Source organism: Felis catus, chromosome A2 (assembly GCF_018350175.1).
Source record: "Felis catus isolate Fca126 chromosome A2, F.catus_Fca126_mat1.0, whole genome shotgun sequence".
In the NCBI taxonomy this organism is placed as follows: domain Eukaryota; kingdom Metazoa; phylum Chordata; class Mammalia; order Carnivora; family Felidae; genus Felis; species Felis catus.
The window spans coordinates 43,324,318-43,347,444 of NC_058369.1; the positions used below are offsets into that span (position 1 = coordinate 43,324,318).

The window sequence follows — 23,127 nt, forward strand, 5'->3', positions numbered from 1 at the left end:
AACTATAAAGTTTGTGACAGTTATAACTTACTGAGGGCTATTGGACACAGTATATTAAACAGGTCATTTTTGGTATCTCACTTAATTCTCATAATAATTCACTAATATAAGTGATTTTTATTTATTTATTTTTATTTCTTTTAAAGAGAGAAAGAGCACACACAAGGTGGGGTGAGTGGCAGAGGGAGAGAGAGAGAGAATTCCAAGCAGGCTCTGCACTTGGTACAGAGCCCCCTGTGGGACTCAATCCTGTTACCCTGGGATCATGACCTACGCTGAAATCAAGAGTTGGATGCTCAACCAACTGAGCCATCCAGGTGCCCCAATTATGTATTTTTAAAAAACATTTATAGATTAGATTTACTCATCTATTTTTTCCCAGCAAATGTTTGTTGACTGTCCTTTATTATCAGACACTGGGCATATTAAAGAACACTGGAAATAAGTGAAAAATGAACGTTTCATTGTCTCATAGTTTGTAAATCCAAGAGCTAGATTCAAACACAGGCTTATGTGAATTCAAAGCTCAAATATTTTTCTTTCAACTGTGTAACCACTCTTTCTTTTTAAAGAAAATGAATACTTTCCTTTTGCTCATGGGTTTGTTTCTCTCTCCTGGGCCACACACAGTCTTTTATAACCAGACTTCAGCAGAGACCTGCCATCATTTCTGCCATACTCCACTGGTTGCCCAGACACATCCTAGTATAGTGCAGTAGGAAGGGACTAGACAAGGCAGTGAATACCACCAGTCAGTTCTTACGGACCATTTTGAAGTTTGGCTACTATATCATTTTTTAGAATAAATCCTAGCCTCATCTTTATGATCCAATAAAATTTGTATCCTGTTTCAATTCCTAGAGAAAATATTGTAGACTCTATGCATGGTATATGCTATTCACTCACTCACTTTAGAGTTATAACTCTTTCTTAATTCATTAAACATGCATTGAATGTTGAATACTTGCTTTTTGTGAGCACTGACCTAGTTACTGTGGGGAAAACAAGGTCCCTCTTTTCCTGAAGCTCATGTCTATTTAGGAAATATTGAAATAAATTTAACTAATAATAATTTCTGACAGTGATTAGACCTTTGGGGGGAAAATAGAGGGTGATAGGAAGCTGAAACTTCAGATTGGTTGGCCAAGAGAGACTTCCATAAAAAGGTAGCCTGCAGGCTGAGATTTGAATGTCAAGAAGAATCCAGCTTTCTGGAGATCTGGAAAAAAAGTTTTTAAGCAGAAGAAATGATAAGGCCAAAGGCTCTAAAGGGGAGGAAATTTAGTGTGTTCTGAGAAACAGGAAAATAAAGTATTCATTGTGTCTGGAATTTTCTGAACAACAAGTAAAAAGGGGTAATAGAATTGATATCATGTGGACCCCTGAATAGCTTTAGTAAGCTTTTTAAAGTTATTGTTATTTTTCTGAGCTCCTTCATCATTAATCAAATATTTACTGAGTATCTCCTGTGTGCCAGCACTGTGCCATATACTGGGAAAGCAAAGACCAGCCCATCTACTCGTTTTGTAAAAGGAAGTCCTACAAATCATTGCGCAGGAATAGAGTCATTTTAAAATCAATTTCATGAATACATGCACTCATGAATAAACTCTACATTGATGAGATTCTTATGGTAAATTATAATTAATGCAGTCGATTTACCTTTTTGTTAATGTATTAAATCCACCCATATCTTTTGCGCACCTGTCTATGAGATGCAGGCTGTGTGTCCTGGTGGTACAAGCCTGAGACCGAATGTCCCAGTTTTAACTTTGACAGAAATGAGTCCTGTAGCTCAGACCGACTGCATTTCTAGGAAACTCCTTTCAGTTTGCACTCTCTGCTCTTAAAATCTATATAAAATCTACTCGCTGCTCTCCAGGAGGATCAGTGTCCACATTCCTGCATATCCCAGCAAACAGACCTTCCTTCCAGCCCTTCTAACTCCAACACTGCCTCTGCTGAAGTCCTCTTCCCTGCTCAACTCTTAGAGGTTTTTTCCTCTTTCTTGATCTTAGTTTTGATCTAAAAGTGAAACTCTTCTTAATTCTGCCCCAAGTAGTGCACTCGCTAAAATAAAAATTCATTCACATAGTCTGTCCTTTGGATCCGAACATGTGTGGAAGTTTGAGGGAGGAAAGACCCGAGAATCATCTTTTATTGAGTAGTCTTTTTCTGAAAGTCCTCTAGCACGCTGGAAGTTGATTTTACTTTTCTTTCTGTCCCCATCCCCTCAACCCTGCTCATTGCCAACACAGACCACTTTGGTCCCTTCAAATGTATCCTGTCTGGGGTTCCACCATGTCCTCTGGATCCACCATTTTCCTAAATCAGATTCCCAAATCTCAGGCATCTCTAACGTCACTTTTGTGGGGTGTGAAATATCCGTGTACCACCTATACTATTATTTGGTTTTTTTTCAATCAAATTGCTTTGATTTTTAGTACGTAAATATGTTAGAAAGTACACATTTATTACCACTGTATCTAGAAAATTAATGTAATTCATCATAGATAGATAGGAAATCTAAAAATCCCTGTGTAGCTATTAAAATTTAAAAACATTTATTTCCATAACACTTAAGTGCCTTGCCGTACAACCAATTATACCTACCACACACAACGGTAATCTCTCTTGTTTACCTCTCAAGGTTACTATAAATATTAAAAAAGATGACAGAAGTGAAAGTGCTTTGGAAAGTAATGGGATTTTAATTTAAAATAGGCTCTCACGCTCTCTCTCTCTTTTTCTCCTTCTCTGTTTCTGTGTCTGTCTCCTTTTGTGTCTGTCTCTGTGTGTGTGTCCCTCTCTCTTTTTTTTCTGTCTCTAAATGACAATGCATGCAAAATCCTTATCACTGGGACCTTAATTACCCTGAGGGCTGAGCAGGAGGAACCTGCAAAGGAAATGCAGATTGCATATGTGACTCCAAAGACCTTGCTCAGAGTAAAACAATTTGATGGAAAAATAACAGTATTTAGCAACAACCCTGAAGTCAGTCTCCCTAATTCCAGTACTGCAGGTTCCTGCAAATTGAAGTCAGTAGGATAGAAGCTCTATCTTATGTCTGTGGGGGGTCTTTGAAGAAGTGCCCTCATTCCACACTAAATATATAAACAGGAGTAGTAACACATTACCCAGGGGCTCTGCCCCATTACCTGGGAAACCCTGCCTTTTATTTTCTACATAGGTTGCAAATTTCGAAACTGAACTTTCTGACTAAAACGTCACAAGGAACAAATGGGCTTGTTATGGGCTGTGTCTGAAAAGAACCACATATTTCTTGCCATGGCTCCCATTAACTGTTGTCAAGGGGCCTGGAGCCTTGTTCCCTGGAAATCACTCCCTTTTCTCTAATGACCAGCACAGAAGTGGCAGCAGAGGAAACTATGAGTAGGATTGTTCCTGAAAGGACACAAGTTCCCCTCGTTTGCCACCAGAACTTACACCTCCAGCCCTCTTTGCTGATGACCTGGCACAGAAGCTAAGAACTGAACCTGTGGCAAAACTCCCTCAGACCTCACAGTGGCCAGTGGTCAGTTTGGCTTTTTTGCTACTATGTTTGAAGACTTAAGAACCCAGGCTAAGACTTTCCTCCCAAGAGGCAGGACAGATTGTGCTCACTTGCTTTTGGGAAAAAAAAAAAAGAAATTCTGCTTTTCATTCTTCTTTTCCCCTTCCTCTCTTTCCCTCCTCCCCTGTGGAGTACTCAGAGTAATGTTCTGAATAGCTGAAAGTGTTTCTGGAGTTAGAGTTAGGGAGGAGTACATATCCAGACCCTGTCTCACTGGTCTTGGTCAAGTTACTTAATCTTTTGAACTGTGGTATGCTTATTTACAAAATGGGAGTCATAGTACCTACATCTCAGGGCTGCCGTGAAGATTAAACCTTATGATGTTTCTAAAGCTCCTGGAACTGGGAGAGGTCTCAGTAAAGAAGAGAATTCTCCTTCCCCTATGCTAGAAAGCCCCTTCCACTGCAATTTTCCGGAGCGCTTAGCTGTTCAATTCAAATGTTTAACCAAGATCTAATAAAGACCAACTATCTTTGGATTAGTGAGTTTGATGCCCACAGTACACTAGGTTTTCTCTCGGCCAGTCAGGACTCAGCAAAATCCTCCCGTCTTCATTTTGGTAGAAAGATATACCTTACTGACACACACCACTGAGTCCCCATCTTCCACACGCAGTGTTGCCTCCTTTATTCATCTGAGGACTTGACCTGTTCTAGAAACTCCCCTTTGTGCACTCGAGAATTATATGTATCATTCATAAATTCTAGCAAACACAAACAGCCCGAAGAAATCTCTTTAGAGATTACTGACTGAAAAGGTACTAGCATTGTCCTCCCCAAAGAACAAAAGGTGGGAAAATGAAGATATGCCAAAAGGCACAGCCCATGACCTGGGAGAAGCAGGGTGGCCTAGGATTTTTCTGGCTCCTGAAACACCAAGCCAAGAAGTGATTTCTGCCTCCCGCTGAGCTGCCTTGCTTTCTGAGCGGAGAGGTTCGATGGCCCTCCATCTAACAAGTCCTGTCAAGTTGGCAAAACATGGTCTGTAATGAAATACAACGTGATGTGGCAATACTTGGAATAAAATTCACATACTTTTGACTTCAGGCATTTTTTTTTTAATTTATTTATTCACTGAGCATTTGAGCTGGGCACTGGATGGACAGAAAAGGAATTTTCGGGCTCTGTCTTTAAGAAAACATGATTTGTTAAATCATCAGATACTGAAATGAAAAATGGAAATGAAACCCATTTAAAAATTCAAAATGTCCAACTTTTGGTGATGTGCAAGTATATCATCAATACTATAATTAAATCCACAACATCATTTATTTTGCGCTTAATACCTTTTAAGCATTTTAAAGACATTACATCATTTTTCCTGTGTGACACATGCTATTATTAGGTTCATTGTAAAACTAGAAAAAACTAGGGCCACCTGGATCGCTCAGTTGGTTAGGTATCTGACTCCTGATTTAAGCTCAGGTCATGATCTTGAGGTTCATGAGTGGAGCCCCACATCAAGTTTCATGCTGTCAGTGCAGAGCCTGCTCGGGATTCTCTCTCTCCCTCTTTCTCTCTGTCCCTCCCCTGCTAACATGCACATACTCTCTCTCTCAAAATAAATAAATATATATTCAAAAATGCATATAAAACTGAAATATAAACAGACTAATTAATATGCCCTAAATCAACAGCAAATATGTGCTGAAGTGACCATTTGAACCCAGAGTCTTACCTAAAACCTGTGCTCTCGATCATTTCATTTCTTCAGTGATAACCTTGTACAGAATTCATTAGTGGCTTGTTTAATCTTTGCATGCCTACTTAGATTGCTTCTTTTCTTTCCAGAAACACTGAAGATCTCCACGGCAGTGTAGATCTGACATCTCAGTTAAGTAATCTGACATCTCAGTCTATCTTATGCTATCAAAGTTCCATCGCTCCATCATTCCCCTCTGCTTCTCTTTCATCCAGCTAGTTAGAACTGTAGGGAATATGAAAGCTTAATAAGAGGCAATTTGGGAACAGGCCATATCTAGTATTTGTGTGCATATATATATATATATATATATATATATATATATGTATGTATTTTTTTTTGGTCGTAGATGTCACTGGTATCCCAGCATTAGTCAGACAAATGAGTTCTTTATAGAAAATCAAATTCAGTCTTACATGTACATTTTAATAGACCAAATGAGTATTCCATAGTTGCTCACAATGTTCCATATAATAAATACTTTTCTCTCCAAAAACCTAGATGTTCAGCTGATAGAAAAGAATATATCAGCCCCTCCTCACTATTATCCTATATGTTTTTTTTTCTCTTAAGCACCGTAAGGAAATGATTCTCAGTGAATTCATTATTCCCAGGAAACCAAGAAACAACTTCTCCACTTATTTATGAAGTTTTATAAAAATCTTTTTACATAAAAAGAGGGGAGGAATTTTAACTCAGATTATAAATGAATTTGACACCAGAAGCTCTTAAAATACCTCCTTACTTCATGCTTAGATATTAGCATTCCCAATTTATGTTCAATATTGAGACTCAGCTATTGCCTCTTTTACAGGATTTGACAATAGCGTTGTGCTTTATTAGGTTATGTCATGTTATGTTAGTGAGTTATGCTAGGAAACACAATAATATCATGAACACTGTAGCTGAGCATATAGCATCCTGAACTTGATGGTAGAAAATGAAAATGGTCTAAGTAAAGGTATTTTTGTATGCAACTTAATAAAGGCCTGGGAAAATTACTTACAGAACCAAGATCTTCAGCTTACTCCAAACCACCGATAAAAATAAGTAAATAAAAGGAAAGAGTAACATGAACAATTTGATATTCTCATGAGTGGCCCTCTTCAAAGGGGAAAACCGAAGAGGAGATGTGAATTCAGAATAACCTTACTATAATGTCTTGATATTCTTCAAGAGTACTTGGATTTGAAAAGTTACGAATATCATATCTAGGAGTTCCATGAGACTAATACAGAACTAGAAAATTATTCTTGGTATCTCTCACCATTTCCCTTTTGCTGGGCAGGGTATCAGTGGTTTCTCACCCAGCAAAATGTTTTTGCCATAGGCCAAAACAGAGCACATACCTCCAAGGTGGAGACTGTTCAGGAAGGTGAGCAAGCACTCTTCAATGCTACTGACTCCAGTGCAAACCTTCTGTGCTAAAACTAATGCAGAATTTGCAAAGGGGGAGTAGTATTCTACTGGTGCGAAAACAAAGAGCAGTAAAAGAAACCTTGGAGTTTAAAAATCAGATTCAGTGTCCTCAAAGTAGCAGATAATTAGCATTGTTTTTGAAATGTAGAGAGAGAAAATGAACCCTGTCTCTGGTTTGGGGGCAGATCATAAGGTCTGTGTAATGGGGAAGCTCTACTGAGAGAGGCAGTACAGTCTGGCAGTTAAGCAAATGCCCCCTAGAGTCATGGTATTTGGAATTTAATTTTACCTCCTTTACTTATAAGCTGTGTGAACTAGGGCAGATCTTTCCGTTTCAGAGTGTGGTAGTGGGAGCTGGAGGGTGGTGAGCTTTGTAGAAGAGAGGGGGAGGGTTTTAATTTCTCTCTGTTCCTGAAAGAGGACTGGAGTGGGAAGTTTATAGAAGAAAAAGAGCAGACGTGAACAACAGAGAGAACTATAGATTTTTAAGAACTAAATATCGAACATTGGTTGGATTCATCTCACTAAATCCATAAGATTGATAGAGGCACAAATATTGCAGTGGTGGTGCTTGCTGTTGGGAGGGGCGGGAGCTGAGTATCTCTCTATGTTGGCCAAGCTAAGCTGTTGAGGTCTTTGTTTGCAGGGATGTGAGGGTGGAGATAAATGAGGAAACACACCTGGAGAGGACACAACGAGGGTTCTGAAAAGGGAGGATATTGGGAATCAAACGATTTCTAAACTTGAAAAGGTAGTACTTCCTCCCCCAATCCAGGAATTTGCAGATTCTTTGGAAAGGCACTAACCTTTTGTGTTGTTTGTTTGAATGGAGTGGTAGTTATGCCCTATTTTATATCTTGTAAATGGCAGGAAGACCCCAGTGAGCATTTGGAAGCAGAATAGCATCATGATTGAGAGTGTGAGCTCTGGAACCAGACTACCTCCTTTTCAGTTTGGTCTTGACATCTAGAAACTGTGGTCTTTGCTCTGTTGCTGATCCTTTATGACCCTCACTTTCCTTCTTTGTTAAGTGAATGTGGTAGCAGTACCTGTGTCCCAGGGTCACCGTGAGAATTCAATGAAACTAACTTCACAGAGTGTCTGGCATGTAGTAGTTATTCTTGACATATGCAAGAAAGAAAAAAAATATTTAAAATATGAAAATAATGTGTGGCAAGTGGATAAAGATCCAGTTGATATTATTTTTCACCTTTTGAACAACTCAGCTGTAGTATGTCCTGCTTGAAGCATGCATGTTTTCCTGGTGAGTATCTGTCCCAATCCCTGACTTTGTGGGTGTTGTCCTCCTGCTCTGGGTAAATGAACCCTGGGCACCCATAGCCTTCCTCCAAGCTTATGAGAGTTGGCAAACCGCTGGCCTCCTTCTGTGTCAGGGGTTGACGTTGCCAAGCACATCCTCTGATAGTGATCCTCATGCCTTGGCAGCAAATAATACAGTTTTCTCACTTTAATTAGGCTGAGATTCATTCCTACACATGGCAGCTGCAAAGATGTATTGTCCTTACAATTAGATGCTGCAATACTTAGCATTGCTTGGACTTAATTTTAAGTACATTTTGGTGGCCCCTGTCCCTCCTCTGTACCTTGGTTGCTCCAGGAGAGAGCATATGGCCCTATAATTCTTTAAAGCTCATTTTATGGGCCATTCTCAGGCACTTCCTGCTGGCCTTTGGAACAGAGCCTTGTTTGTGACTGCATTTTTGCTTATGCTCCTGCCAAATGCTTCCTCCAAAACCAGCAATAAAACCACAGGATCCGATAAGCCATGGTCATCAGAATGGCTTAATGAGAGCAACCTCAACAATCGAGGTCTTTAACAACAACCGTCACTGCAGGACTTATACCTTGAGCACAAGGACAGCCTGGGCAGGTCACCTTTGTGGTTTATGGGAATTTCTCCAAATAATACAGAATTTGAGACCATCTCAGGGAACGATCTCACACTAAGCTATTTTCTCTTAAGCAAAAATGGATAGGACAAAAATAGAAACTGGTGATTCTTTCCGGCCTCTCCATATATAAGAATAATGCTAGTCTTTCAAGGAGTTACAGAGCAAAGAAAATTTCATTGAATGCTCCAATGGCTACCTAATTCAGTCAGCCTTTGACTCAAAATAATCTGAAATATATCGTGCCTCTGGCTAGCAAAAAGGCTACAAGTTGGATACTTAAAACAGATCTTTATCAGGGGTGCCTGGGTGGTTCAGTCCGTGAAGAGTGTGACTCTTGGTTTCAGCTCTGGTCATGATCTCATGGTTGTGAGATCGAGCTCTGCACTGAGCGTGAAGCCTGCTTAAGAGTCTCTCTCTCCATCTCCCTCTGCCCCTCTCCAACTCACCTGTGAGCACACAAGCACATGTTCTCTCTCTCTAAAAAAAACAAAACAAAAACAAAAACAGATCTTCATCAAAGTGTATTCACATAAGATGGCACCTAGTTTAAATAAGGCAAAATTATATTTTGTCTATCATTTATGTGCTGTTAAACAGTTTTAAAATCTGAATTATTAATTGAAACCTGTGAACTAGTATCATTTTGGAATGACTATGTTTTGATAGCTAACAGGACTTGTTTGACTTTTGACAGATGTTGATTTCCTTTCATGTCAACTATTAGATACCCCATTGTAATCATAAAGGCATGAAGAAATTATGTTACAAGCGGATCCTATATAAGTGGAAATGAACACAGAATATATTAAAATATCAGCCATCTTATCAACAATGTGTTATAATGGCTTCTGATTAACACTGAGAACATGATTGATGTTACTGGGGGTATGGCACACTAACAATGTGACATTGAGAAAATTCAATCCAAAGCTTGTTAATTTCATAGAATCATTCAAATTCTCATTACTCCTTCATGACAGTTTTTGTTTTTGTGACCATTAAAAAATAATGACAATTTAATGGGACCTTTCAATAATGATATCAGGAAACACATTTTTTTCAAATGCTCATCTGCTGTTACAACAAGAAATAGAAACAGTGGATACAATATATTGATTTTTGGTTTTAAAAAGAGTTTGTTAACTTGATTCTTATTGAGTCACTTTTAAAATTATGCAAACTCAAGTCATAAAGAACTTCCAAGTCAAAGCAGTAGTTCACGTCAATGGTACCAACATATGTAGGTTGATTTAGTTTTTCAAGGCCAAAGGAAAAAAAAAGCACATATTTGATTAAAAATCCTCTCTAAGAAACAGACAAGGCATGCCAGGTCTTGAATTAGTGTAAAGCGAATGGCTGCTAATCAAGAGCAGGTGGGGGAAGAAGAGGGAGTAGAACTGGGGATAAGTAGAGTTTATATTGGCCAAATATTTGTATTATTAAAAGTCGAGTGTATATAAGAATTACTAAATTTATATATCAGACCTCTTACTTTTCATGGATACAGAGCAAACGTATGAAAAATAATCTTTGGGAAATAACTGAACAGCAAGGATGCTTCAAATTGAAACATTCACCTACAAAAAATTTTATTGGAACCAAAATATGCTATTTGACTTGTGTTTGCAAATTCATTCATCTTTACTTTGTATCAGGAAGATGAAAATATAGTGTCATAACTTGATCAGTTGGTATGTCATAATCACAATAATTACCACATGTTGATTATTTCCTCTATAACACACTGTAGTTTAGATACTTTAAATTGATTATTTTATTTAATCCCTACCGCAACCCTGATAAGTAGGTTTATGTATTGCATTTTTTCCCTTCCTCAATGATTTATCCAACACTGTCCCATCCATTTCACTGAGAAATTTGAAACCACCATGAAAAATGTTCTCATCTAACCAGCAAATAACCCTATTGTCTATCTTATATCAGTAATTAATATCTTTTTTTTGTCTTGATACCCCTTTCTTAAAAAGGTCAGTGCTTCCACAGGAGCTCTGATTACCACTTTTCTGACTTTTCAAGAACTTCACCCTAATCTGTGTCTTAGAATCAGCAATCTCTTTATCTAATTGTTTATATCAATATAGCACCACTGCCCTCCAAACTCCTCCCTGTTCTCGAAATCTTACCTCTCATTCATAGCCAACTCTAAAGAGTTTACACACCTGTGATCCCCATATTCTTATCTACTACCTACTATTCACCCCTCAATCCACTTTAACCTCTTCTCCATAATTTTACTTACATTTCTCCTGTCAGGATTACGTATGACCTTCATGTTGCCTAATACATTTTTCTGTCCGCATCTTATTCCATGTCTTAGATGCTGCTTTCTACCTATTTTCCCTTTTTCTGTCTCCCTCTCTCCTTCCCTCTTTCCCTCCCCTTCCTTCCTTCTTTCCTTTCTCTATAGTTCTCTACTCTACCTGTAAATATTGGAGATTTTTAGAGTTTGATTCTAGATGACTATCTACCAAATTGTTCTTGCCAAAAATTTGAGAGTCATCCCATGGGGATTACGTGCATTCCTATGGCTTTAAATGCTATATATATATACTCTTAAATTTCATTCTCATAAATCTGGACCTTGCCTCACCTGTGAATTCAGGGCTCATATGTCTTATAGCTTACATGACATTGTCATTTAGATAACTCATGGATAAGACACACACAATAATCAAAATAGAAGTCTTCAATCTCTCTAAATCACACCACAAATTAATTTCAATTATACTACAGTGAAGTTGTTAAGCAAAAAAGGCACACACAATTTATAATCTTTATATTTTTAAAGATAAAGAGAGCTGTAGGTAAAGATCTAATAATCTCCACTTCCATATCTTTCATTCACGTCCTTGAGATAACCAAGGTGAATAATAAAAATATATATATTCTATAATTTTCTCTTTACCAATTAAAAGAGATGCTCATATTTAGGTTTTTATTTCATTCTTTCACAGTGGGATAGGTCATAGCAATATTTAGCACTTTTTTAACTTAATAGTCTAACTCACTTTCCAAGAACTTTCCACATGAGTCCTTTATATTTAATAAATTCTTTCTAATCATGGATGGCATTCCATTCTATGACCTTGTGGATATTTTTCACCTTTTCCACTGATTTATTATTCAGTTGTTTCTTGGTGTTCCCTTTTTACTTTTAATATAATTCCATTATAATATAATAGCCCCAAATGTCCTGATTACTGCAGTTTCTCATTGACCCCTGCCCACTATGTGCCCATGAATAGTGCTTTCTTTCAATATTATGAAAATTCCCTGCTGTTATCTACATCTAGGTTTTTAAACATGTTTTTCTTTCTGCAAGGAATATTTTCCCTTCTCCATATCACCATTGCATGGCTGTCTCTCATCCATAACATCTGTATCCTGTTCTTTTCACTTACAAGATAGGTCAGTTAGATAAAAGGTTAAGCTGCTGGGGTGCCTGGGTGGCTCAGTCGGTTAAGCGTCCAACTTCTGCTTAGGTCATGATCTCATGATCCATGAGTTTGAGCCCTGCATTGGGCTCTGTGCTGACAGCTCAGAGCCTGGAACCTGCTTAGGATTCTGATCTGCCTCTCTCTGCCCCTCCCCTGTTGGCGTTCTGTCTCTCTCTCTCCATCTCAAAAATAAACATTAAAAATTAAAAAAAAGAAAAACAAGGTTAAACTGCTATAATACAGAGACCTCAAAATAAATGCCTCAAACAATATAGGAGTTTATTTATCTTTTCTATGATGATCCAGAGTGGATGTTCCAGATCACCTGTGGTTGTACTCCATGCAATCACTCAAGTACCCGGGTTAATGGTGGCTCTTTCAACTTGACCAGGATCTTTCCTGTCATTGGCAATCTAGATGCTGAAGGTATGGGTGGAGAACATACAACTGTGGACATTTCCTTTCACACATAATAGGTAGAAGTTTCACTCGTTTCTCCTTACCGTATGAAGTGTGAAGATGTCTGCGAAACGTAGACTCTGGTTGGAAAAGTGTATTTGATCTACAAATCTATTATTATGGAAGAAGGGAGCATATATCATTTTTGTAGACAACCAGCAGCCTCCACACCATAATAATTATCACAATTTGTAAATTATACATTTGTTGCTTTGTTTTCTAACTTGTGTTCTAGTTTTCCTCTTAGATAACAAGCACAATAAGGGCAATGTACATGCCTGATTCATTTACCAATACATATTCTCTCCTTAATACGCTTCCTGCATTTGAGTAGGGATTCAATACAAATTTGTTAAAAGACTAAATGAATGTATAAAAGAATTTTACAGGTGAAAAAACCTAAGGTTCAGAGAAGTTCAACAATTTACTCATTCCTGATGCTGAATGACCATTTTCCAGGAATGTTGAAAGATTTGTACCTCCTGTGGATGGCTTAACAAGATAACTAGTTAGCTTTCTTCTAACAGTGAATTTATATGATTGTTTTATGGTATAGGATATTACAACACTCCAAACAAGATCATGATGCTACTTTTTGAAGGAGTAGAATAAGAAAATGAGAAAATATGCCTTCTTTCTCATTGGTTCAGTCACATTGAACTCTTTCCCTCACTCTATTCCATCCTAAGTTCTCACAGACTTCATGTGCACATCAAATACCAACCATTAATCTAAGATGCTAGAAGATTACAGCAAACTTGCTGCATATACACCTTTTTTTTTTTAATCACACCTTCCCTGGGCAAAGAAAGTAAATATGTGCTGGATTTTAAAGATTTTTCTGCTGGGCTATAGGCTGCCTGGGAGAATAAAAGTAAACAGATAGTAGGTATTGTTAATAAATGTTTTCATCACATACTCTGATTATATGAAAAGGAAGAAGAGAAGAAAGAAGAAAAAAGAAGGAAAAAAAGAGATTTTTAGAGATAAAAATCAGTGTAGATAAATTGAACATCAACTAAATCTTCTGGTCAGCCAAGTATGGGTGTCCATTACTGTTAAGAATAAAAATAAGTTTGAGATTCTTCTTTAACGTGTTTGTTACTGCAAGATGATTCTAAAGCTGTTTTGTTTGTTTTCCAAGATATTGAAGACTTTGAAACCAAAACAAGAAGCACAGTGTCCGTCCGAGAAGGTCAAGGTGTGGTGCTTCTCTGTGGCCCACCACCACACTTTGGAGGTATGGTGGGGGGTACTTTGGGTCACACCATTAATGTGGTCTCTTGATGAGTAAAGAAGGCACATCTTGAAGTCAAAGATAGCTCTTCATCAAATCAAAAGGAACTTCAAGTCCCTTCAAGTTCATCCTATCACATCTGAACAGTTCCATTGTAAATCATTTTTAAAAGAATTTTTTCATGCAGTCACTCGAGTGAAAATGAGTACCTGAGTACCAAGTAAAAATGACCCCTGATGCAATCTGATGCTTGTCACCCTGAATGACAGGAGACAATTTTTTTAACCTCCTTTGGCTCAGTTTCCTCCTCTGTAGAATTGAGACACAAACTGATAATCTGTATTACAGTGCTGTTGTGAATGTTGAGTGAGCTAATGGATGCAAATTGATGAGTGTAATGGCTAGCACTTATTCAGAAAAGAAAGCTGAGATTGTTATTTCATTGTTACTATGAACATTCATGGAAAAGCAAATTCCAACATTCCTCTTGGGAACCTCACCTTAACTATTGTGAGAGGAGAGTTACCACATTAATTACAAGCAAATTTTGGATGGCACCAAATCAGAGTATCTCCTAGCAATGGTGAAAACATGCACTCGACACCAATGTCTAGTTTGTAAGAATCTGGACTGATCCATGAATTAACCTGTTTGCTGCCAAGGACCTACACCATCTACTCATTCGCACCCCCTCAGGGTTGCATTTGGTCAAATGATTTGGTAAAATATGGTGGATTCTTAACCAACAGTGAATCTGGAAGAAGCAGCATCAAAATATCCATGGAGTCATTTGATTTGGTTCAATTCAGTATCATACTGACTATATTATAGTTAGCTTAATAATAATAGCAAATACTTATACAGCATAGATCTAAGTACTTTACATGTATTAACTTTTAAAATTCTCATAGCAGCTTCATGAAAGAAATACTATGATTATTGTTTCACAGATGAGAACAATAAGGTAGAGAGAGGTTAAGTAACTAGTCTATGGTAACATAGCTGATAGGTCCTGGAGCCGAGCTCCAAATCCAGCCAGAGTGGCTCCTAGAGCAGCCCTTTTATAGTTTAGTCCCACTCTGGAATGGGAGAATTTTGAAAGCATATAGAACAAATATTTTTTTTCAATATATGAAATTTATTGTCAAATTGGTTTCCATACAACACCCAGTGCTCATCCCAAAAGGTGCCCTCCTCAATACCCATCACCCACCCTCCCCTCCCTCCCACCCCCCATCAAACCCTCAGTTTGTTGTCAGTTTTTAACAGTCTCTTATGCTTTGGTTCTCTCCCACTCTAACCTCTTTTTTTTTTCCTTCCCCTCCCCCATGGGATTCTGTTAAGTTTCTCAGGATCCACATAAGAGTGAAACCATATGGTATCTGTCTTTCTCTGTATGGCTTATTTCACTTAGCATCACACTCTCCAGTTCCATCCACGTTGCTACAAAAGGCCATATTTCATTCTTTCTCATTGCCATGTAGTATTCCATTGTAGATAGAACAAATATTTAAAAATAAAATGAAAGCTATTTTACCCCTAATATTAAACAAAATATTATTTATGATCTTTTAAAACCTGAAAACATTTTTCCATTTGTTTCATTTTTACACAGTTACATGAAATGCTGATGCAAAAAAAAAAGAAGAAACTGATTAGAAGTTAACAATATTTTATTCAAAGATATTACACAGTAGTATAACATTATGCTCACCTAAAATATTGGGGGAGAGTTATACTGTTTTCAATGCTATCTGAGGTAAAATCGTATTATTCTGCAGCATTGAAAAAATATAATGCCGCTTATTTTTTAACCATAGGGAAATTATTTTTTAGTGGTATAACCTAAGATGACAAGACAGGCAAAACCATGCCTGTTTTGTGCTGTCAGTCTATGTCAGTCTATGTCATTTTATGCTCTGACTTTGGTCAAAGAATCTTGTCAGAATTGAAGATTATTTTCAACTTTGTTTACCCTGAATGAAGGTAGCAGGAATGTCAAATATTTGTAAATGAATGTCATATATTTTTAAAAGGCAGCCAGATAGGAAAAGCTTTCCCTATTACCTTGTTACCTACCACCATTAAAGTATGTGTTGATCATCTAAAGCATGTAAGACCCTTATTGTAACAGTTCTCTCTGCTTAATGCCATGAGGTTAAGTCATAGACAAAAACTGCCTTCCATTAAGGCCTTTTTAAGTGAATAACTAATGGCTATTGCATGCAAGTTATGACAAATTTTTCGGATACCAAATTTGATTATATCATATGTTTTTAGCAGGATTCCAAGGTATTTGTCAATATTGACCTCATCCGGCTATTGTAGGAATTTTCATCCTGAGAGCTCCTGGGGTTGCGCATGCTTCCTCATCTCTACAAAGGCAGAAATACTGGAATACTTTTCTTCTGTTCTTTATAGTTCTCCCAATCAAAACTGAGGGGAATATTGACAGACACCCTTTGATCCAACTATACAAAGGGTCATCAATTCATTAGAAGAGGAAAGTATTAATAATAGTAACAATGACTACCAATTATTGACTTGATATTGTGAGCAAAAAGGACTTTGCATGATTTTCTCATTCCCAGGATTCTGATCATTAAGAATAATCATTTTTAAATGAGGAAACCAAGACTCAGATAAACTAAGTCAGTTTTCAGTTAGTAAATGAAGACAAGATTCTAGTAGAGGAATTTCTGACTTCCAAAAAAAAAAAAATTGCCTTTGGATAGAAAGCTCTGTAGTTAATGGTTAAACCTCAGATTGTGTATCAGTTTCAACACTCTTACACCTCCAGGTTTGCTAAGAGTTTTAAGAGTGTCTTTAACTGGCTCATTTGAAACAATTCTTTATTCTTCCTTTTCCTTTCTCACCTTCCTGTGAAGGTGAATTGTGCCAAGAAAGACTTCAAGAATGTAGAGAAACATATTGGTTGGATAACCTTCAAATTGATTTAGTGGACAGCTGGTTTAAAATGAGCCAATTTTACACATAGACATTTTTGTCTTTGTAATTTTTCTCTGGCTTAGGATGTATATATGTGTGTATATATATGTAGCTTCAAGCAACACCCAATTATTAGTTCACAGTTCTATATGTCAGAAGCCAAAGGATGATGTGGCTGGTGTCTCTACTCAGATTCTTACAAGGACAAAATCAAAGTCATGACCAGATGGCATTCTTTTCTGACAAGTCTGAGGAAGGCTCGGTTTCCAGGCTTACTCAAGTTGTTGGCTGAACTGGGTTCCTCGCCATTGTGGAACTCAGGTTTACCCCAGTTCCTTTCTGGCCAGATGTCAAGGGCCACTGTCATCTTCTAGAGGATGCCCGCACTTCTTGCCACATGTTTTCTTCCATCTTCACAGTCAACAGCAAAGAATACCCCTCACATCCATTCGTTCTAATAGTTCAAATCTCTCTAGCCAAGATAAGGGAGAAATTATCTTAAACGTGATGTTATCAGAACATTCTGAGTTATATATATTTTTTCTCTAGTGTATTCACAAAACAAAACAAAAAAAAAAAACTTGGAAAACATTTGTTAAACAAGGCAGGCCTGGGGCGCCTGGGTGGCTCAGTTGGTTAAGCGTCCGACTTCAAGTCAGGTCATGATCTCGCGGTGTGTGAGTTTGAGCCCCACGTCGGGCTCTGTGCTGACAGCTCAGAGCCTGGACCCTGCTTTGGATTCTGTGTCTCCCTCTCCCTCCAGTCCTCCCCTGTTCACTTTCTGACTCTCTCTTTCAATAATAAATATTAAAAAAAAATTTTAAAAACAAGGCAGGCCTATCAGATACATTGCAGTTTGTTTTATAAAACAAAAGCCAAAAACAAGAATGATGGGAGACTAAGAAAAATTATCAAATAGGTTGAATTCTATAAATTGACCTGGGGGAAGAAAATGGCTCGAGGAACAAAACAAAAGGAAAAAGTGTGTAGATGGATTTCCCATATAAATGATTAGTGATCACTCAGTGAAGTAGAGTAATCGGCATAAACCAAACTCAATAGGTGCTGTTTTATTGATGTCCTTTTTTTTTCCCATATAGACCAAAGGAGACCTGACTTCAGAATAGGCTTTCTTGTGAATATTTCCTACCCAATTTTAAAGGTAACTGTGAGTGTGCTGTTCTTCTAGAAAGAGAGAATTTATAGATAAAGCTTATTCGAAAGGAAAGGGACCCATAGTGAAAGAGAAAGAAACCTAGGCAATAATGCCAGAACACAAAACTGGCACATTCTGCTTTATCTCTTAGAAATGTGATATTTGGACACAAAACAGGAACCATTCCCTATACTCTGAGGAGAGAAGTATATTTGCTTCCTTAATCCTATTTCTTAACTACAGATAAACTCCATGAATGTGACTGAATCTATGCCAATAGAGCCAGATTAAGCCCCCGTTTCCATCTTCCTAAAAAAATATAATTCTAGAATGTTACAGAAAAATATAAATTTTTCTGAAAGTTTTGCCTCAAGACCACAGAGAGTGCTACAATGTTTATCTGGCTGAAACACTTTATACCCTATTAGACATTGTTTTCCTTTCTCCTAAACTCTCTCACTGGTAGTCTATGACTTCCCTCATCTCTACACAATCTCCAACAGCCCCTTCTATTGTCTATTATAGTTATTATCCATAATTTGGATACCCATGTCAGAAAAATACAAGTCTCAAAAGAAAAAAAAAAGAGAAAAGAAAGAAAGAAAAATACAAGTCTTCTAGTTACCCTCTTGGTGCTTGGCAAAGCTAAAATTTACTAGTCAGCTAAAAAGATTTTTCCTTTCCTTTACTAGGTCTCTAGAGGATTCTATGATGTCTTCTCTGTATCTAGGTTTATGTGACAAAAGGAGGCAATACACTATTTATTTTGCTTATTCATTTGGGGGAGGGGTCACTGAGCCTTGAGATAGACTATGAACTTTGTTGCAGGGAAGTCTTTCTACTATGGGTTTTCACTCACCTCAAGGATGTACTTTTGCTTAAGAGCCTTGTCACTTTAATGGAGATTCTGCATAAGTCATTTGCAACATCACTGAACTCAAAATTATCTTGAACTTTTTGAATGGAGATGAAAAACTTGAAGCCAAAGCTGTTGGATGAATTTGAAAATAAACCATCAGTAGATCTTCATGGGTCCAGTGAGTTAACCCAGCTTCACGTGAAGTTTTTTTTTATTTAGAAAAAGAAAATTAATATTTTATTTATTTTTGAGACACACACACACACACACACACAGAATACAAAATACAAGCAGGGGAGGTACAGAGAGAGAGGGAGACACAGAATTCAAAGCAGGTTTCAGGCTCCTCACTGTCAGCAAAAAGCCCAATGCGGGGCTGGAACTCACAACCTGTGAGTTCATGACTTGAGCCGAAGTCAGACACTTAACTGACTGTGCCACCCAGGCACCCCTGAAATTTTCTTTAAAAATGACAGAGTGAAAGAATGGTACATGTTGTCTAAAATAATTAAGATCACCTTCACTGTGAAATTATAGTTTCATCATGTCTAAAGTAAAGCACATTCTTTCCCTTTATTGTCTCAATATAAAATTCTCAATCCTGGGCTCATAAACATCATAGGCTTAAAGTTTGTTTTAGAGGAAATATTCCATTGTCTTCTCAGATAAAACTTTTAGGTTGGTACAACAGTTGAATTTATGCCAGTAGTTTGGAGCATCTATGTCTGTGGTAGGAAGATAGCACTGCTGTTTGAGCCCAGCGTTTGTATTTTCATCAATAAAAATGTTGACAACTCAACATAAATGGAAAATCATTTTCAGCAAAGTCTCAAAATTATGTTATAGAATCAAGAGGAAAATTACATAGAGGAAAAAGTGCTAAATTTTCATATGGCCTTCTACCTAGTTAGTTTTTTTTTCCCCCTTCTGTTTCTGGAGTAAATGACAGTGGTGTTTTCTTAGTAAGTAGGACAAATCAGCAACAACAGCATTACTTCGGGGTTGCTTGAGTGTGTAAAAGGCAGACAGGCTCAAGAGTTGCCTGTTGGTATAATAATGACAATGATAGCCATCATTATTGAACTTGCACTATTATTTACTCAACAAATATTTATTGTGTACATCCTAAGCCACTCATTTTAGTGAATTTTAGGGATAGTGGAGAACAATGTGCCAAAGTCTTTCCCTTCATGAGTCTTATAATAAGCAAGTATAAAAATATGACAGATGGTCATAAAAGCTAGGGAGAAAACTAAAGTGGGTCAGGAGTGGTGGGTGTTGCTATTGTATATTGTGAGGCCACAGTAGGCTTTGTTTGTATTTGAGAAAAGAACTAAAAGAATGAGAGAGTGAGACATCGAGAAAAGGCAGTTTGGACAGAGGGAACAGCATGTGCAAGGAGCCTGTGGTAGGGCTGTATCTGGCACATTAGAAGAATAGCAATAAAACCAGTATAGAGAAAGAAAAGTGTGCAAACATGAGACTAGATGAGGATATAAGCACTACTTTAGAGCTATTTTAGAGCCTTTGAATTTTACTGTGACTGAGATTAGAATGCCTTGTGTGGTACTAAGCAAAAGACTGACATAATTTATCTGACTTCCAGTTAAAAATTTTATTATTGGGACACTTGTGTGGCTCACTTGGTTAAGCATTTGACTCTTGATTTTGGCTCACTTCATGATCTCATACTTTGTGAGATTGAGCCCCGCATTGGGCTCTGTGCTGACAGTGCAGAGCCTGCTTGCACTCGCTTTCTCTCTTTCTCTCCCTCCCTCCCTCAAAATAAATAAATAAACATAAAAAAATTTTCTCTAGAGAATAGACCATAAAGGGGCAATAATATAAGGAGTTAAAAGTGATTCAGGGGAGAGATAATGGTGTCTTGAACTGGGATGATAGCAACAAACAGATGAATAAATAACCATCTTCACTATATGTTCAGAGGGTATACCTAAAATAATTTCCTGGAAGATTAGATGTAGACTGTAAGAGAAAGGAGTAGTTTTTGTACTGAACAATTAGAAGAATGGAATGCCATTTATTGGGATGAGACCAATAAAGGGAGAGCAGATATTGGAATGGGAGACATCAGGAATTTGTTTGGGTACATTTTAACTTACAGATGTCTATTAGATAGAACAATGAAAATTTTGAGTAGGCAGTTGGATTTACATGTTTATGGGGAAAGCTCTGGTTTGGAGAAATCAATTCAGAAGTTACCATTGTTAAAAAACTAAATGTAACTGAATAAATTTAAAGATCTGATTGGCTTTATTCAATGACTTATGAATTGGGCAGCAAACCATCTTGCAAATGGGAAGGAGCTCTGAAGAGCTGTACAAAATGAAAGACTTTTAGAGACAGAAAGAGGCAAAGCAAGGAAGTCGCTCTAGCAAAGTAAATTGTTTCAGGCAAGGTCACCTTCCTCTGGAGGACAAATAGGGTCTGTCAGGTGGATTGCCTCACAAGTGCTGACCCAGTAATTCCAGATTGCCTGGTTAAGGGTCACATTTCTGGGAGAGGCTGAAACTGGAATTTGGTTTCCTGATGTGGGACTTAGCACCAGTGACTCCATTTGGGACCTATTGTCTATGCCTCTCTTTTTTTTCTTTTAACACCATGAGTAAGTAGTGTTTAAAGCATATGATTGGATGAGATAATGAATACCTCCTGTACACTGGGCACTCAGCTCAGCATTTTCTGTACCTCAACTCATATAACACTTTCAAAGAAAATGTCTCCATTCTAGAAATTGAGTAATTGTTTTAAAGAAGTAATTGTTTACTTGACCAAGAAGACATACGTTGAGTGTAAACACTACTGCATTTATTCTCCTGCCTAATCTGATCTGACATAATCTGGCCCACAATAGATGATAACTGCTGAATAAAGTATAAATGGAAATAGCAAGTCCTCATATCTCTATTGGAGATTATGTAAACAGCACCCAGGGAGGTAAATTAATTTGCATAATGTTACTGTAACACGTTAGAATCAGAAAGATCATGTAGCTGACCAGAGTCCTATGCACCACATTTCCTGTGTCTACTTTCAGAATCTTATTCATACCCAGTAAGAATGTTTTCTCTTACTTTCCATGACATCAGACACAAGTCTTGTGTTACAGCCTGTTTCCACTTGTAGAGCCCAGGGTTTCTCACCATCAGCACTATTGACACTTCAGGATGAGATGATTCTTTGTGATAGGGATTGTCCTGTGTACTGTGTATTGTGAAGATGGTTAGCAACGTTCCTGGCCTGTGCCCTGTTGGTACCAGTAGCACTCCCTCCCCCAATAACGAGAAGGAAAAATATCTCCAGACTTTGCCAAATAGTCCCTCTCAGGCAAAATCACCCTTGCTTGAGAACCACTGAAATAGCCCATCACTTACATTTTCTGTATTTAGCTCATCTATGGAGGATGGAACTGAGCAGAAAAAAGGAAGTCTGATCTTTTTGTATTTGCCTTCATGATTTGCCCCTCTTCCTTACAATTGGAGGTTTCTCAGAAGTTCACTCAGACACTGGCTGTGTTTTCATTTCTTCTCTAGGACATGAGCAGTACTAGAGTTCTTTGGAAACTAGCACTAATAGGAACTCAGAGGGCCTTTACTTAGTGGTTGTTTGTAAATGACAAAAGCAGCTATCTCCATGATTCTGAACACGGGTGTATAAATCAAAAGGCATCTAATAAAACCTAGGTGCTTAAGCAGTAATTGTGGAACAAATGGGAACTCAAATCGGAGTGGCTGTAAAGGTGTCAGGGCAGTGTTCTGGGCTGCATCATAAACTTGCTCAATACCAGTATCAATGACTTCAACCCAGAAAAGGAATTATTTTTCTTGGATTAGGTCTTTGCCGCTGAGCTAGCATACCCATGATTTACCACCCAACAGCCAGTGACATTTAACTCCAAAGCATTGCACAAGGTTTACAGTAAAGTACACGCTTTCCAGGTTATTCCAAAGGGGAGATTTGCCCACTAAATCTGAGAACAATGCTTCAGATTCTTTATTCTTCTCGTGTATTTTCTACTTCTAGACACATGCTACCAATTTCGAAGTCTGTCTTACAGAGCCAATAGAAGTTCTCAGTGTCATTGTTCTTCCACATGGGATACCTCTCCTCTAATAAAAATGACATCCCATATAATGGGTAGAATAGCATGGATCTCTTGTGTTTGTGTTTTAAATATTGCAGTGCAAGATATAGGGCTGCAAATTATGTCAAAATGTAATCATGCTCTAGGGAAAACAGTGTTTGTTGTATGCTTGAGGGAACACAGATAGAATCTTCAATTGCTTACTGCAGATCTCCCATTTCTAATAATAAAGTTGTAGAGGATGGTGTCAGTGTGAAACTACAGGCAGTGCTTCAGGAAGGACCAATTATCATTCAG

General features: G+C 37.7%; 1 protein-coding gene across 1 annotated transcript in view; it reads left to right on the plus strand.

The window, feature by feature from the left end:
* CNTN6 (contactin 6) overlaps positions 1–23,127 on the plus strand; it is a 284,142-nt gene that overhangs the window by 149,421 nt on the left and 111,594 nt on the right. Inside the window, 1 exon segment of the mRNA XM_023249978.2 lies at positions 13,669–13,764. Coding sequence (XP_023105746.1) covers positions 13,669–13,764 — 96 coding nt within the window.